Source organism: Dryas octopetala, chromosome 4, assembly GCF_963921425.1.
Source record: "Dryas octopetala chromosome 4, drDryOcto1.1, whole genome shotgun sequence".
Lineage (NCBI taxonomy): Eukaryota > Viridiplantae > Streptophyta > Magnoliopsida > Rosales > Rosaceae > Dryas > Dryas octopetala.
Genome location: NC_141369.1, coordinates 12,504,008 through 12,519,316, shown reverse-complemented (window position 1 = coordinate 12,519,316; position 15,309 = coordinate 12,504,008). Strand labels below are relative to the sequence as shown.

General features: G+C 33.5%; 2 protein-coding genes across 2 annotated transcripts; one reads left to right on the top strand and one right to left on the bottom strand.

Annotated features, from left to right (window-relative positions):
- Nucleotides 1-644: 644 nt before the first annotated feature.
- On the bottom strand, nucleotides 645-3,151 carry PLMT (phospholipid N-methyltransferase). Its single transcript, XM_086241883.1, has 2 exons — nucleotides 2,870-3,151; nucleotides 645-1,036 (listed from the first exon to the last, which is right to left on the bottom strand). Exons 1-2 carry the CDS (start codon nucleotides 3,112-3,114, stop codon nucleotides 772-774), a joined length of 510 nt encoding a protein of 169 aa, XP_086098009.1. The 5' UTR covers nucleotides 3,115-3,151; the 3' UTR covers nucleotides 645-771.
- Nucleotides 3,152-10,580: 7,429 nt separating this feature from the next.
- On the top strand, nucleotides 10,581-14,130 carry LOC147286928 (putative N-acetyltransferase HLS1). The gene is made up of 3 exons (XM_086242545.1): nucleotides 10,581-10,802; nucleotides 11,290-11,420; nucleotides 13,242-14,130. Exons 1-3 carry the CDS (start codon nucleotides 10,581-10,583, stop codon nucleotides 14,128-14,130), a joined length of 1,242 nt encoding a protein of 413 aa, XP_086098671.1.
- Nucleotides 14,131-15,309: the final 1,179 nt, after the last annotated feature.

Sequence of the window (15,309 nt, the reverse complement as noted above, 5' to 3'; positions counted from 1 at the left end):
CTCCCACGTCACCCAATACAATTTGTTCACGTGTAAGGCTCAAAATCTCGCCACACGTGCGGGGGCGTGTTGAGAGTAATGTGGAGCAATGTCCCACATCGGAAAACTAGAGCTTAACATATGTGCTTACAAGTCATGGGCCTCTCCCCCCATTGCCAATTGGTTTTGGGTTGGATGCTCTAATTCTATCACCAACAACGTTTGGGTACCTTCGGAATACAAAAGTATAAAAGCAAATAGGCACCCTTTCCTTGCAAGCTGGCTTTCCAAGACAAGTTCTACCCATGGGTTAAAAGTTGTGCTCATTGCAGTTGGAACTGGTTTTAAATCACGAATTCTCTAAGGCAGGAATAATGCGGAATGTAAGAGAACGTGGTGAGGCATTCAAACACTGCACCATGAACATTCAATTGCTCTCTCATATCCTGCATTTATTCTGCATCTGCATCGCACAATAGGCCTTGTAAAACAATATACAATGCACAATCCACAATCCAAAGGACCAGAACTCTTTTCAGCCTTGAAGTTGTAGGTTGTAACCCTAGGAATTAAACAGGCTGCATATTATGTCTTGGAAATTTGAAAGGCCAAGAATATCTGCACCTTTATGTCAAGCGGGATACATGAATTAGTATCATTAAAAAAATGTTATGACAGAAGATAAACAGAAACCAAATGAACATGAATGAGGCAAGATAAAATAAAAGAAAAATCTACTGCCACTTCAATTGAACAATTTTTGGTTTATGTAAACAAGACTGATTCTTTGGTCTAATTCAAATGTTGAATCATGAGTGGCTTTGCACGAGTTCCCTGATCTTCCGTTGATTCCACATGTAGCATAAAAACATAGCCCACTGTCCACAAGAAAATGTATTGAAAGGGCACCCATGATAGAAATGCAAAAAGACTTAAAATGCTTCCCACATACTGAGGATCTTTTATATACCCAAACGGAAATTCTGTCACCCAGGGAATGTTCTTCCCAAAACGTACTCCATAATAGGTGCCAGATTCGCCGAGCAACTGATAGACCCTAAAAATTGACAGGAAAATAATCACACGTAAACATAAGAAACACAATCAATGTTCTAACTGGCTCATCAAGGCCTTAAACCCCCAACCACAGAAATCTGAAACAGAAGAAATATAAATTACAGGCTGCATTTAATGATTAAGATATCACTTTGATTAAGCATTTCTTTTGATTGTTTAAATAATCTTTTAAAAAATTCCAAGATTTAGCTTTCTGTTAATCCTCATATTATTGTGATTTAGGCTCCGTTAATTTAGTTCTTTTGGCTGAGAAAAACTGAGCTTCAAAGAGGAAGTTCAAATCAAGCACATAAAAAAAAAATACACTGCAGGAACATCAACACCAACTGGGTATCTGGGTCAGCGGCTATTATGGTGCATGTACTGAACACTAGTTCTAGCACATTAATTTTTCTAACAGAGACCAAAAAAGAAAAATCAATACAACATAAATTCCCATATTGTTTTTGTCTCAGTCCTTACTCTTTCCTTTTTCCATTAGACCATGAAGGAAAATCATTACTCCACCCTTATGAAAATCACTACATTTCACAGCCCTTGCAAATTATTTCATTCTTTTTGTTTGATAGGAAATTCGATACTTGTATTAACAAGGGAAAAAAGTACAATCAGAAATGGACCAGCAATCCACCAAAGAAACTACCGTAATCCTACAAAAACACTACATTTCACTGCCCTTGCAAATTATTGCATTCTTTTTGTTTGATAGGAAATGCGATAGTTGTATAAATAAGGGAAAAGAGTACAATCAGTTGTGGACCAGCAATCCACAAAAAAAACTACTGCAATCCTACAAAAACAGGACACAGAAGCTGACAACCATTGAAAGACAACCCATAAACACACCAAAACCAGAAACAGAAATCACCAATTACATTCAAAACATAGACACAGCAACTTCACCCAAATTCACTCAAATCACCACTCCACCCCAATCAAGGAGTATTGCGGGGGGGGGATTCTCTAATTTATTTTACTCCATCCCAAAATCATAACCATCACTCCATTCAATACATCAGTCAGGTTTTTTACACCTCCTATAGAAAAAAAGTCGTTTTTTTTTTTCTACACAAAAGCACCTCCTTTTTCTGTAGCTGGGAAGAGCTGACTAACAAAGGGATCCAAAATAGTATCATTTAATGTATCATTTGAAAAGAGATTGTACATAAAATGATGACGGGATCTCAACACTCTGTTCTAGTATCACATATATGAGCTACACTTAATGTGGATTAAAATGCACCATGTTTTCCACATTAATCATGAAAACAATAGGCATCATTACTAATTATAAATGGAATTCATTCAAGTGCATCCAAGCATGCTATAACCAGAAGCATGACATATGACATTGACCTTCTTTGCACCATCAGTTCTAGAGCAAGAACTCATTTAAGGATGACCGATCAGAGCCAAAGATTCAAAAGGATTTTCTCATTCTATATGTTTGACCAGAGAAGATGGCCAAGAACCTCAATGTTCAAACAACAGTAATGAACTTAGCAAGTATCATACAGACTGAAAAAAGGTAAATACATTAATTAATTCCAGCCATTAAAAAACAAAGTTTCACCAACTGCCTAATCAATGAACCTAAATAGCACATCAGAAATTTGCTGCACATGGGTCAGTGTGCAAATTCCTCTCAAACCTTCCCACATCCACACATTCAAACAAAACTAACAACTACCCATGACCTAAAATCTTGTCAAAGTGGAAAAATAACCATGCATAGTTAGCTTTCCATCACCTAAACAAAGAAAACTTTAAACACATGAACATTTATTTGTACATCCACAAATGTAGTACTGACCTGAAGTTGAGGAACTGGCCAAAGGCAATGAGGGGCCAGAAGTAAAGAGGGGGAGGCCAAGAGATGGTGGAGACTGAGAAAAGAGAGAGGAACTGAATCAGCTTCAGGAAATGGGACATATACGCCATCACTTTACATGGGTCACGCCCTTTCCCACACAGGTCGACCCATGTTTGCGGGTAAGTCCATAGCCAGTAGTAGAATGGGAAAGGTGAAAGCACTCCTATTGCTGCTACTATCCCCATTTTCCTCACCTGATTTTCTCTGCCACTTTCTCGGGAATTGTTTTGGTAGCTCAGTGAACTCCTGCTTGTGTTTGCGTGAGCTTTGAAGTCGGATAAGGGCCCAACAAAGGCCAGCTACAGGCCCATTGTTACAGCCCAATATTTAGCAGATTTTGGATTATGTGATCTTCGGACCCATACATTAAGGCCTGTATAGAGATGTTAGATGTTGATCATTCAATCAAGGGAAATCCTTATCCTGCTTTTATATAAACCAAAACATTTGATTTCCGCACCGAATTACTCAACACAACCATACTCAATTTTAAATATACTACATTTACATCCAACAATATTGTAGAGTATATGAGCCAAAACTAACCCTTTAAAATTAATTTTTTTTTTTTTTTAATTTGCTTTGTTGAGTTCCTCCCCCAATGGACCTAAGAGGAGATTGGTGACCGTCAACCAACCTCCTCGTAGGTCTTGTATGAAAAATGTGTTGAGGATCTTTTCTTCAACTGTTATGACATCTCTCAGAACAACTGGTTATGATCAATTGTAAAAGTTCAACATATGAAAGATCTCATGCACAAAATGGTTCTACAAAAGATCGTTTTTTTCTTTTGAGACCACTTGATGATCGATGTTATATTAGACGAATTAGCAAACAAGTTGTGCATATTTAGTATTGTATTATCCAAGTTTACAGGCCACAAATCATTACTCACATAAGATCGAATTCCTCATTAAGAAGGTTTTATGGTAAAATTCTTTGTTTTTAGTCTAAAGAGCCAACCGTTGTGCTCTTTAATTAGAATACATATCATTTGCATAATTGGGAGCATTAACAAGGGCGGCGGCAGCACAGATTTAATTTTCAGGCGATACATATGGATGGACCACTTGTCCCATGTGATGCCTAGGTGTCCAGAAAAAAGCCTACCCCTTTTAAGCTTTTTGGATGATTAATTATAAAACTAGACACTATTATTTGCTAATTGATCGAGTTTAATTAATCAGCAAAAACAATTAATTAATAAGCAAAGCAGGTCATGCAAGTACCATGCATGCATGTTTCATGTTTATCTCTAGCTAGCTATCAAGGCAGTGACATGTGTGCAAGTGGAAGTCCATCAAGTTATGAAGTTTCCTCTTTTTGCTTCTGTTTCCATAAGAATATATCGTTATCTAAATCTTTATATGAAAGTCTATGTATGAGCAACTAATTGGTATGCCTGAATTTGTGCTTTTCAAGAAGGATATATATAATCAAGATTCATCACAAATACATGTATTTGGCAGCATGTTTAACAGACAAAAAAACGAAGGTCGTGACAGCATCCTATAAGGCTAGCTATAAGCCTATAATTGCATGATTTGCATCCATCTAAATTAATCTTATATGTCATATTGTAAACTAAAGTAATAAAGCTCTTGGAATTAATTGAAGTGATGATTACGGGTGGATGGGATGAGTTATGAATAGGGCTGTCATTTGTTTTGGTTTGTACGGAACTGACCGACTATTGACCGAATTTTTTTAGTTTGGTATACCGATTTTTACAATTCGAAAATTAAAAATTAAAAACCGAAAAAATCCAAAAAAAAATTAGTTTAGTTTTGGTAAAATTCGAAAAAAGTTGATAAATCAACCGATTACCGAAAATTATTATCGAAAGAAACCGAATCGATTATTACCGAAAAAACTAAAATATATACTGAAAAAACTGAAACAATTACTGAAATTTAGTTATATATGCTTATATAATACTATTATGTTAGTGGTATAATAAATATTAAACTACTAATATCGTAAACAACTATAAGAAAATATAATTGTATAATGTTATCATATTAATATTATCAAAAGTGTGAGTTAAGATATAGAGTCATTCTCTAATAAAGTAAATGTTATTATTGTTAGGAAAATAAAAATCTCATCTTTAGGTAAGTAAAAAATATATATATATAGAGGAGTGCTCTAGAGCTAACTAGTTAGTAAGATAATATAACGCTAACTATCATTTTGAGCCCACTACACAATGTAATTTCATGATTTGAACCGTTTATTTTTTAAACTCTCATTCAAAGATCATCCTTAGAAAAAATTAACAAAATCGGAAATCGTTTAGCCAACTATTAATAAGCTAATTGTGCTCATGTAAATGGACAAACACAAATTTTTCAATAAAATATGAAATGATTGTAATGATAATCGAATGGCTAAATGATTTTTGATTTGGTTGATTTTTTGTAAGGTTAATCTTTGAATGGAGACCTAAAATATGAACGGTTTGGATTATGAGATTACGTACATTGTATAGTGGGCCCAAAATGGTGGTTAGTATTGTATTATCTTATTAATTAGTTAGTTCTAGAACATTTTTGTATATATATATATAACTTATATTTATCAGTATATATATACATAATAAATTAATAGGATATGTACTAATACATATTATTAAACTAATTATATTAGTATATATTATTACTAGGGTAAAATACTAGTACTATATTAAACTATCAATACTACTCGCGCAAATATATATTCATCAAACATTATATTTTATGCATCATATTTTATTAAATTTTAATTTATATTGATATATAACAATTAGTATTATTATAATTAAACCGAAAATCAACTGAAGATATACCGAAGTAAACCGAAAATGAATCGAAGTAAATCGAAAATAAAGCTAAAGTATCTGATACCAAAATTACTAAAATTTACCGAACCGAAAAAATACCGAAAATTGAAAAATACCGAATTTTTTGGTTTTGGTTTGGTAAACCCCAATACCGATCTGAAGCAACCGATGGGCAGCCCTAGTTATGAATATGATAGGTCTAGAATTAAATTCAATTCTCTCAAATATAATTAAAATAATACAAAAAACTAAAGTTTATTCACTTATATATTATGACCAAATTTTAGTACTATTATGGCATGTTTGGTTCGCGGAATTGATTTATTGGAAAAATCAATTCCTATACATTTTCCCAGGGGGATGAAATGTACAATTTATATTTCTATGTTTGGTATTAATGCTAGGAAAGTAAACTAGGAATTACATTTTTCTTTTCATTCCCATGTTTGGTTTGTGTAGGAATAAGAAATAAAAATTGTCCAGTTTTTAAATTATATCCTCATCTATTATATATGAATGAAGGTATTATAATTGGTAATTTCAAATATTAGAAAAGGTATATTTGTCTAGAGAAAGTGTAATAAATATTTTCCTATTAAGAGGGAAAACAAACCCAACTGGGAATGAGGGATTCATTTTCCCCTTTTTGAGTGCATCAGATTCACATGGGCACGCAAAAAAACTATTTCTTATCAAAAGTGGGAATGAAGTTGAATTCTTATTCCCAAGCCTCCAAAACTTAAACCAAACGGACCCTTAGTTGTTCTAGCTTGTTGGAGTTTCTAATTTTATCCCTATGTATATATATATATAATTCAAATATATACAACCATGCATACCCCACTAATTCATATATATTAGGTTGCTATATTTGAAACTAAGTCTTTAACTCTCCATAAATCGAACATATGAAATGATGATGCGGTCACCCCTAATTAAATTGAATTTTCAAATTTTCTAAACAATTAAAAATCCTTTAAAATTCATATTGGTGATGGAGCCACATGAAATGATAAAAATACCCCTTCTCATGGCAAGTACGTGATGACCACGTTATCATTTCATCCATTCCATTGACAAAGCTAGAGATTTGGGTTTACTGCAACAGCATATGAATTATAAGGGTATATATATTGGTATATGTCAAACTTATAGGGACGAAATTGAAAAACCCCAACACAAAATAGTAATAACTACAAGTGTTATTTAATTGGCCGTTTATTATATGGCTTAGAATTTTTTTTTCTCTAATCATACACTTTGAGAACCAAGGACATGCGATTCAATAATTAATATAAAGCAGATTTCTATAAATTAAGCTAGGAGGTTGAATAAATTCCAAGGCATATTTTTCCATTGTTCATATGAATATATATATCCCAACCTATCAAACTTCATTCTCAGCTTTTAAGGATTTTATATATTGAGGAATCATTTCCTATATACCATTTGTTTTCACTTTGCTTCTAGCTAATATGGAATATTATGAACTTCGCAAAGAATATAGTCAACTCAACTATATATATAAATGCCATTCAACCATATGTATAAATGCCATTAAATCTTAGACCCTAAAGTTTCCCTCGTTATAATAATCAATAATGTATATGTTTGCAAGCTCGCAGCCACATAAAAATCTCCAAATTGGTGGTACATATATGGCACTACAATATACTTAGATGTTACATTAGATAACTAGATGAATTATGTTATCATCCTTTAAGATAATTTTTGGAATTATTTGATAAGATAATCCTTAAGATAATTAGAATTATCTTAGAGGATATATAATTTTTATGTATTCTAAGTGTTGAGAGTATCGATCACTCTTTAGTTTCACGTTGCTTGCAGGCTCTTTGGGTTGACGAGCTTGCCTTTTCAGTTGGCTTTGTGTTGCTGCTAAGCTTTGCCCCTGGGGTTTCTGTTATGTTGTACGTATTTGTGTTTTTATATGTAGTTGCTGGCATATTCTCTTGGTCAGCCCCTTTTGTAGCTGCTTGCTAAGCCTTGCGGTGTTGACCTCCTTATCCATTACTAATTGATTTTTGGTCGGATATTTTAATTTTCTATAAGTAACAAAAATATAGAATTATATGTACAACGATAATTATCAAATCTAAATAAGAGATTGAGTTCTAATGAGATTGTGACTTGTCATCTTGAGCCTTTATAGAGGAACTTATTTGCATTTGAAAATGTTGCAAAAAGAGTAGAAAAAACACACCCACCTACCTAACTCTTTGTGCACTAAAGCTTAATTGGTGTGTAATCTTTTCCGTAGTATTTCTTAATATCATAGAGAGGTGAAGAACTTTTGGAGCCAAAACCTTGATCGATCTGGCCTTCCATCTCACAAAAAGAAACTGAGGTTCGGGGTTTTACTACTCACAAAAAGAAGCATGGTTCTGAAGAGAACAACACTTGGGTAATTCGACACCGGCCAACAAGTTCAAATTACTTATGGATGTTATTAGCCAAACGTTCAAATTTGGTTTTAGTAAGTTCCTAAACTCCTAATTATTTTTTCATCAAATCTAAATAGACTTGCAAAGTAGCTGTGATCTTATTATTATTATTTTAAATTTGAAATTCATTTTAATTAATTTTCTTCATCTTTATTGAAAATGAGCATGCATTTTCTTATTATATGATATACAGCGTATTGGTGTGGGACAAATGGCGAGGCACAATTGATTTTCTTGCCTTTCACATTTGGTTGATGCATGTGTCAAAATGAATGTCATCTTGTTTAGCATTTTTTTGACATTCTCATTTTCGAGTGTCATATATAGTGTCTCATTTCTGTTTTTGAACATTTGCCTATAACAAACCTGGTAACACATGTCAAGCACCAAATCAGCATCATTCACATAAAATATTCTTTCCTTAAATAGGTTTTGATGACTATGAAACTATGAAAATGTACTGGTCCCCTGCACAACGTCTCTTGTCTAAGAAATAGAATTACCTGCTGCTTTATTTTGGCGTTGATTTTTGTACTTATATATAAATAGCATTGTGTTAAAGTGTTAAATATATGAACCGTTTTGAGCTTAGAGTTTAACAAGAGTGTTTAATGGTAACTGGCCGGTTACTCAGTTAGATGATTGAAGGATTTTTAATTAACTTGGTTGATTTTTAATAATGATGAGGTAAAACTTAAAAAATGGACGATCTAGATTGATTAAGAGATTAATTACATTGTGTCGTGGGATTAGAGGATTCCTACTTCTTTTCCGCCTATGATTACTAAAACTGTCAACTGAAATTAGTTCTAAAACAATGATTCTACACCCTAAAATATAAAGTAATTATTTAACCTAAATTTTAAGTCATAAACCCCCTAAACTATATAGTATATACTACATCTTACACTAATATATAAACTCCAATAACCTTAATAATTCATACAAAAATGAAAAGAAATTGAAAATAATTAAGAATGAGATAGTAACTATAACGGTCTTAAGATGCAGAAGATAAATAAAAAAACTTGGTATAACCAACTTATGTGTTATAATATGAGTGAATGTTATTAATAGTATACTCTACAAATATAAACATGTCGTCCAATAATACTCTTACATGTTGGATTAGTTATAACACAAAGCGGTATATATATTAGTTATACCCAATAATTTTTCTAAGTATATGACCAAATAGCAAAGAGATCAATAGAGTATCCGAACTCCTTGTGCAAGTGAAAATTGAACACCGGCCATTTTCACCATTTACAGGACGAAGTAATTAACCTTCCAAATTAAGAAGGGAACAAACAACATCAGCTATATAGCCGCCCCCAAGTAGTACGTACATTTGCTTTGTTTTATTACACAATATATATAAGATTATAAGGTGATAAGCATCATTCTTTTTGGTGGTGATGACCACACTCACAGGACCATTCACATGCTCTCAACAATTACGTGTTGCTCGCATGCTTCTCTCATCACCTCCACCAATAATTGGTGAAAAGAAACTAGTATTATATATATATGTATGGGAATGGTTTGTGTATGAGAGCAAAAGGCTCTGATTACATTTTGGGCATCTCTTAAAGCACAAGGCTATTTAGGGGCAAGGTAAAAGAAAATAGTTTGATTAGAACATTTTCCAATCATTGCTAGCTATACTTCAGTGTTTAATGCTAAATGTATTATATTTATTAATTACATTGTATCTTGTAAAAATAAAATATTTAGAAACTGAGTGTCACTTTTGTAAAAATATAACTAGTAAATATAGAATCATCACTTTTGTAAAATGTACAATTAGTAAATATAGAATCATATTATGATATAAATAATGTTAAAATTACCAAATTTGTTTACAAATTTACTCGCCAAATATATCAATATAATTCGAAATTAAAAAATGAACCTAAAGTTAACTAATTTAAAATTACCACATGATCGATTGGGTGAATGCAATCCTCTTACCAAATGATAATCAAATCTGATCATCAGTCATCATATAGTCATAATAGTCCCACTCCACATGATGAATACTTTTCTTTTTCTTTTTTTATTTATTTATTTTATATGTGCCACATATGCAGGGGCATTGTATGTACCTTATGAGAGCGAATAATTGAAACAATATCTGGTCCAATCATCACCAAAGAAATAATATAAATAGTATACAAATATATCCTGAGGCTTATATATGCACTAAAAAAAGGTGGGTGCATGCCACATCAGCAAACCTCTACTTATAAATAGAAACACAGATTGAGGCATAGAGAAATACTATAGCTAGCTAGCTATTTATTTTCACCAGCAGACATCATCTATACAGTGTCTTTCTTTGTTTCTCTACTAGATAGCTACCATGCTGCTAAAGGTGGCTGCTGAGAATTCATCACCAACAGTGCAGCCTCTGCTCGAAGAAGTGGCGGTGAGAGAGTATGATGAAGAGAGAGACAAGGTGGCGGTGGAGGAGATGGAGAGGCGGTGTGAATGGGTTGGCCAGCGGGGAAAGCCTTCCCTGCTCACTGATCTCATGGGTGACCCTATATGTCGCATTAGACATTTCCCAACACACATTATGCTGGTACTAATTAATAATTTCTCTCTCTCTCTCTCTCTAAAACTACTTGTTCATGAGTATGATGCTTTCATGTTATACCTTTGCATGGTTGCTCATATAACTTGTTAATTGGTCTATATAATATATATTGATTAAAATTAAGCCTAGTGTACATGTGTACATGTACAAGATCTATTTGATCTTTATAATTACTTGTTTATGAAGAAATAGAAAAAAAGAAAAGTTATGTAACTATTATGACAAACTAGTCGTGAATCTAGTCAGATTATTAATTAAGTTGATTATTAACGGGATATTTTAAATGCACAATCTAAAACATTATTCATGTATATATATATATACATATATTACTTTATGGTAATTTCTCATTGCACTTCACATGGTCTCATTCACATAGCGAGTTTTTTATGTCTTTTGAGTTTTTTTCCAATATATCTAATGTGTGGGATCTTTGGTTGATGATCAAAATGAAATTGTGAACTTCGATCAGGTTGCAGAGTACGGGGAACAAAATGAGATTGTGGGTGTCATAAGGGGTTGTGTGAAAAAGGCAACAAGAGGAAATTCAGTTTTTGTAAAGCTGGCTTATATTTTGGGGCTAAGGGTCTCTCACACGCACAGGCTAGTTCTTCTTTCTCTCTCTCTATCATTGATCTCTTGTTTTTTTGTTCCATTTTATTTAATTTGTTCTACCGTTAGTACTGCATTAGCATGCAGATCATTTTGGCCTCAAAAATATTAGGAAGGACAAACTTCATAATTAGCGTGACACAGTCACACAAACTTGTGTTATCATGGGAACTGTCAATGTTTATGCATGAGTTTGGTCTTGTTATGGTAATATTACTGAAAGCAAATTAAGAAAAGCAGCCTCTTCTCTTTTCTTTTTCTTCTTTGCTTTTGTGCCCCATTTTGCTCCTTGAACTGAGAAACTGTTTTGTTGCTTTTGTTTTTCCATGTTGCTATATTGCTTGTATTTGTTAACTAAAACTCTCTCTCTCTCTCTCCCTCTCTTTTACACGTGTAATTGTGTATACTTCCTTGATTCTAATCCCATGCATTCCCACCCCACAAGAAAAAGTTAAGAAATTAATGAAGAGTGAGAGGGTAGAGATTAGATTCTACTAAAAAGATGGTAATGTTCCTCGTATCATGGAAAGGATCAAAAGTAGCATTAAGCATGCACCTAGCTAGCCTGGCATCGACACATGTATCCACCAGTAGATACTTTAATTAATTTACTAATTAAACAATTAGATATTAATTAATTTGTCCTCCCATTCTCATCTCATCTCTACCCATTCATTGTTAATTTGTACAATTGCTACCAAATTGCCTCATCGATCCACACAGTTTCATTAGTGTGATCTATACCACCGCTTTTATTTACTTAATTTCTGTCTCCCCAATAAAGTTTTTGATTCATCCCTAGCTAGACAAAGCCTCCCTTGGATATATATGTGACAACATATATATATACAATAGTTTGCCTCATCCTATAATCTCACATTACAAGTACTTAAATAAAGTTTAAAAGTTCAAAAGTCAACTTTAACTAATACTTTTTAAAAACCCCTTAAGTGATTACATATATTCAACAGACGGATGTCTTTAATAATAGAATAATGCGATCAATAGCTAGTATGCTTAATTAGTACCTTTGTCATATTAATAAGTACATATTAATATGACAAAGGTACTAATTAATATTAATTAAGCATACTGCGCTATTGATCGCTTAAAGCATGATAAAATCTTAATAAAACACTAACCCTTAAGTATATATAGGAAAATTATTCGCTTAGGCTCTTTCTATTGAGGTATATCTCAACTTATTTATGTTGAGGTATAATCTTGTTGAGGCCCACACGAGTCGTTTTGTGTCGATCCGAACCGTTCATTTTTTACATCTTCATTGATAGATCATCCTTGCAAAAAATTAGTCAAATCGGAAATCATCTGCCTATCTAACTTTGATAAAACAAATGGACAGTTTCATCGAAAATATTTGATTCGTCAATTTATTTAATCAAAGTTAGATAGGCAAATGATTTCCGATTTGGCTAATTTTTTGCAATAATGATCTATCAATGAAGATGTAAAAAATGAACGGTTCAGATCGACAAAAAACGACTCGTGTGGACCCTAATAGGGTATACATCAATTATATATATATTTACCAATACTAATTGTCTAACATCTAAAATGTTCCTTTCTTATATTAATTGAAAATCATCTCACAGCTAGAGTATATATTCAGCAATTCTAGCTAGCTTCTTATATAACCCCACTATAAATATTCACTTTATTTGTTACTATATGTCACCACGCAAAGTTAATTACAGGACATCATGATGTACTAGTTAGTACGTACCGTGAGAACTAATAACATTATCCATGCTTCACTTGTATAGTTCTTATGGTTCTAATTTTTTCATGCAGGAGGCTTGGCATTGGCACAAAACTAGTGACACATTTAGAAGAATGGTGCAAGCAAAAAGGAGCAGAATATGCATACATGGCCACAGACTGCACCAACGAGGCCTCCATCAACTTGTTCACACTAAAATGTGAATACCAAAAGTTCCGCACACCCACCATCTTGGTGCAGCCAGTCCACGCCCACCACAAGCCAATAGCATCAAGCCACGTTGCAATTGTCAGACTCCCCACAAGGCTAGCCGAGTCCATCTACCGCAAGCTCTTTGCCAATTCTGAATTCTTTCCCAAAGACATAGACACCATCTTATCTAGTCCCCTCAATTTGGGCACCTTCATGGCCCTACCCAAAAAGTCCCTACCCCCCAAGTGGGGCCCACAGAGTAAGGGCAATTTAGACATTGTCCTTCCCCCAAGTTTTGCAATCCTCAGTGTTTGGAACACCAAGGAAGTGTTCAAGTTGCAAGTGAAGGGTGTGTCAAGCCTAACACATGCGTGTTGTGTGGGCACTAGGTTGCTAGATGCATGGCTTCCATGGCTGAGATTGCCTTCATTTCCTAATGTTTTTAAGCAATTTGGGGTGTATTTCATGTATGGGTTACACATGGAAGGCAAGCATGGGAAGAGGGTCATGGAAGCTTTGTGCAACTTTGTGCATAACATGGGGAGGGATGACCATGGATGTGCTGCTGTGGTGGCTGAGGTGGGCCAGAGGGACCCTGTTAGAGAGGCAATCCCACATTGGAGAAAGCTTTCTTGGGCAGAAGATGTGTGGTGTGTCAAGAAGCTGAAAGAAGGAAAGGATGAAGAGAGATCATGTGATGACCACTTTGATTGGATTAACACTCGGTCCTCTTCATCAGTGATTTTTGTTGACCCTCGTGACTTTTAACAAGTAATGTACGTGTAAGTTCTACACAAATATATATGAGAAGAAAAAATGTTCTTAGTTACATGTTATAGCTAGTGCATGTTTCAAATTGCAAGTTGTAACGGTTAACATAGTCTCGCATGGCCATGTTTCATTTAATTAGAGTATGTAGTATATAAGCACTTGAATAATATTCCTAATAATATATAAGCTCGATTTTTAACTTTTTAAGGATAAGTTCTACCTATGTGTTTAATATGGTATCATATATAGCACATGTACCACAGGAATGAATCCGATACATATCTCTAGCCATGTGTATAGAATGATTTCAGCCCTAGCGCTAAGGGTAGTGTTAGCATATTTCTAGGCTTAGCCATGTGTGTAGAATGATATATATCTTCTGAGGTTTCAAGTTGATAAATGCTTTTATCTTCTAAAACTACAACATCTTAGTTACACAATCCAAATCCTTCCATGTCATAATTATCAATATATGTAACCCACAATATCATATCTACTTCATATTCAAAACAATTTTCAGGTGAAAAGAATAGTTTCCCATTTTTCATCAATGTCACAGACGTATGTTTTAAACTGTTTCAAATTTCAATCATTTAATGTCCATATAATTAAATTAGTTGGATTCAAATACTCAATATTCTATCAATTAATTATTTGTTCAGTGAATTTTGTTGAAAGATATTCTAAATTGGAATCTCATTCCCAAAATAAATAACAAACACTCAATATCACAACAATATGGAAATATGTTCAGGACTGTCGTTGTATTGCCCTTTCTTCTCAAACTAGTGTTGTAGACTAATTTACACATGATATCCATTGTAAATTGCAATCTCGATCTTCTCGTTATTAAAAGAAAAAAATGTATGTAATTGATCATAAAATAACCGAGAACCTTCCACAAGTTACATAGCTATAAAATAATCAGAAATAAAAATTAAATTCCCAATATTCCCAACTTGGGCACATGTTATTGCAATTGTGGTCCCAGAATCTTTGTGGGAACGAAAGGTGGGGATTTTGACACTTGTGAGGGCAAGGCATTGGCAGTGCAGCCTAAAGCAGACATGTGGCTAGATTCTTGAGTATTATTATATTTGTATTTCAATTTTTTTTTTTTTAAATATTTAGATTTTACTAATTCATACTTTACTCTATATATCTTATTGTTATGGT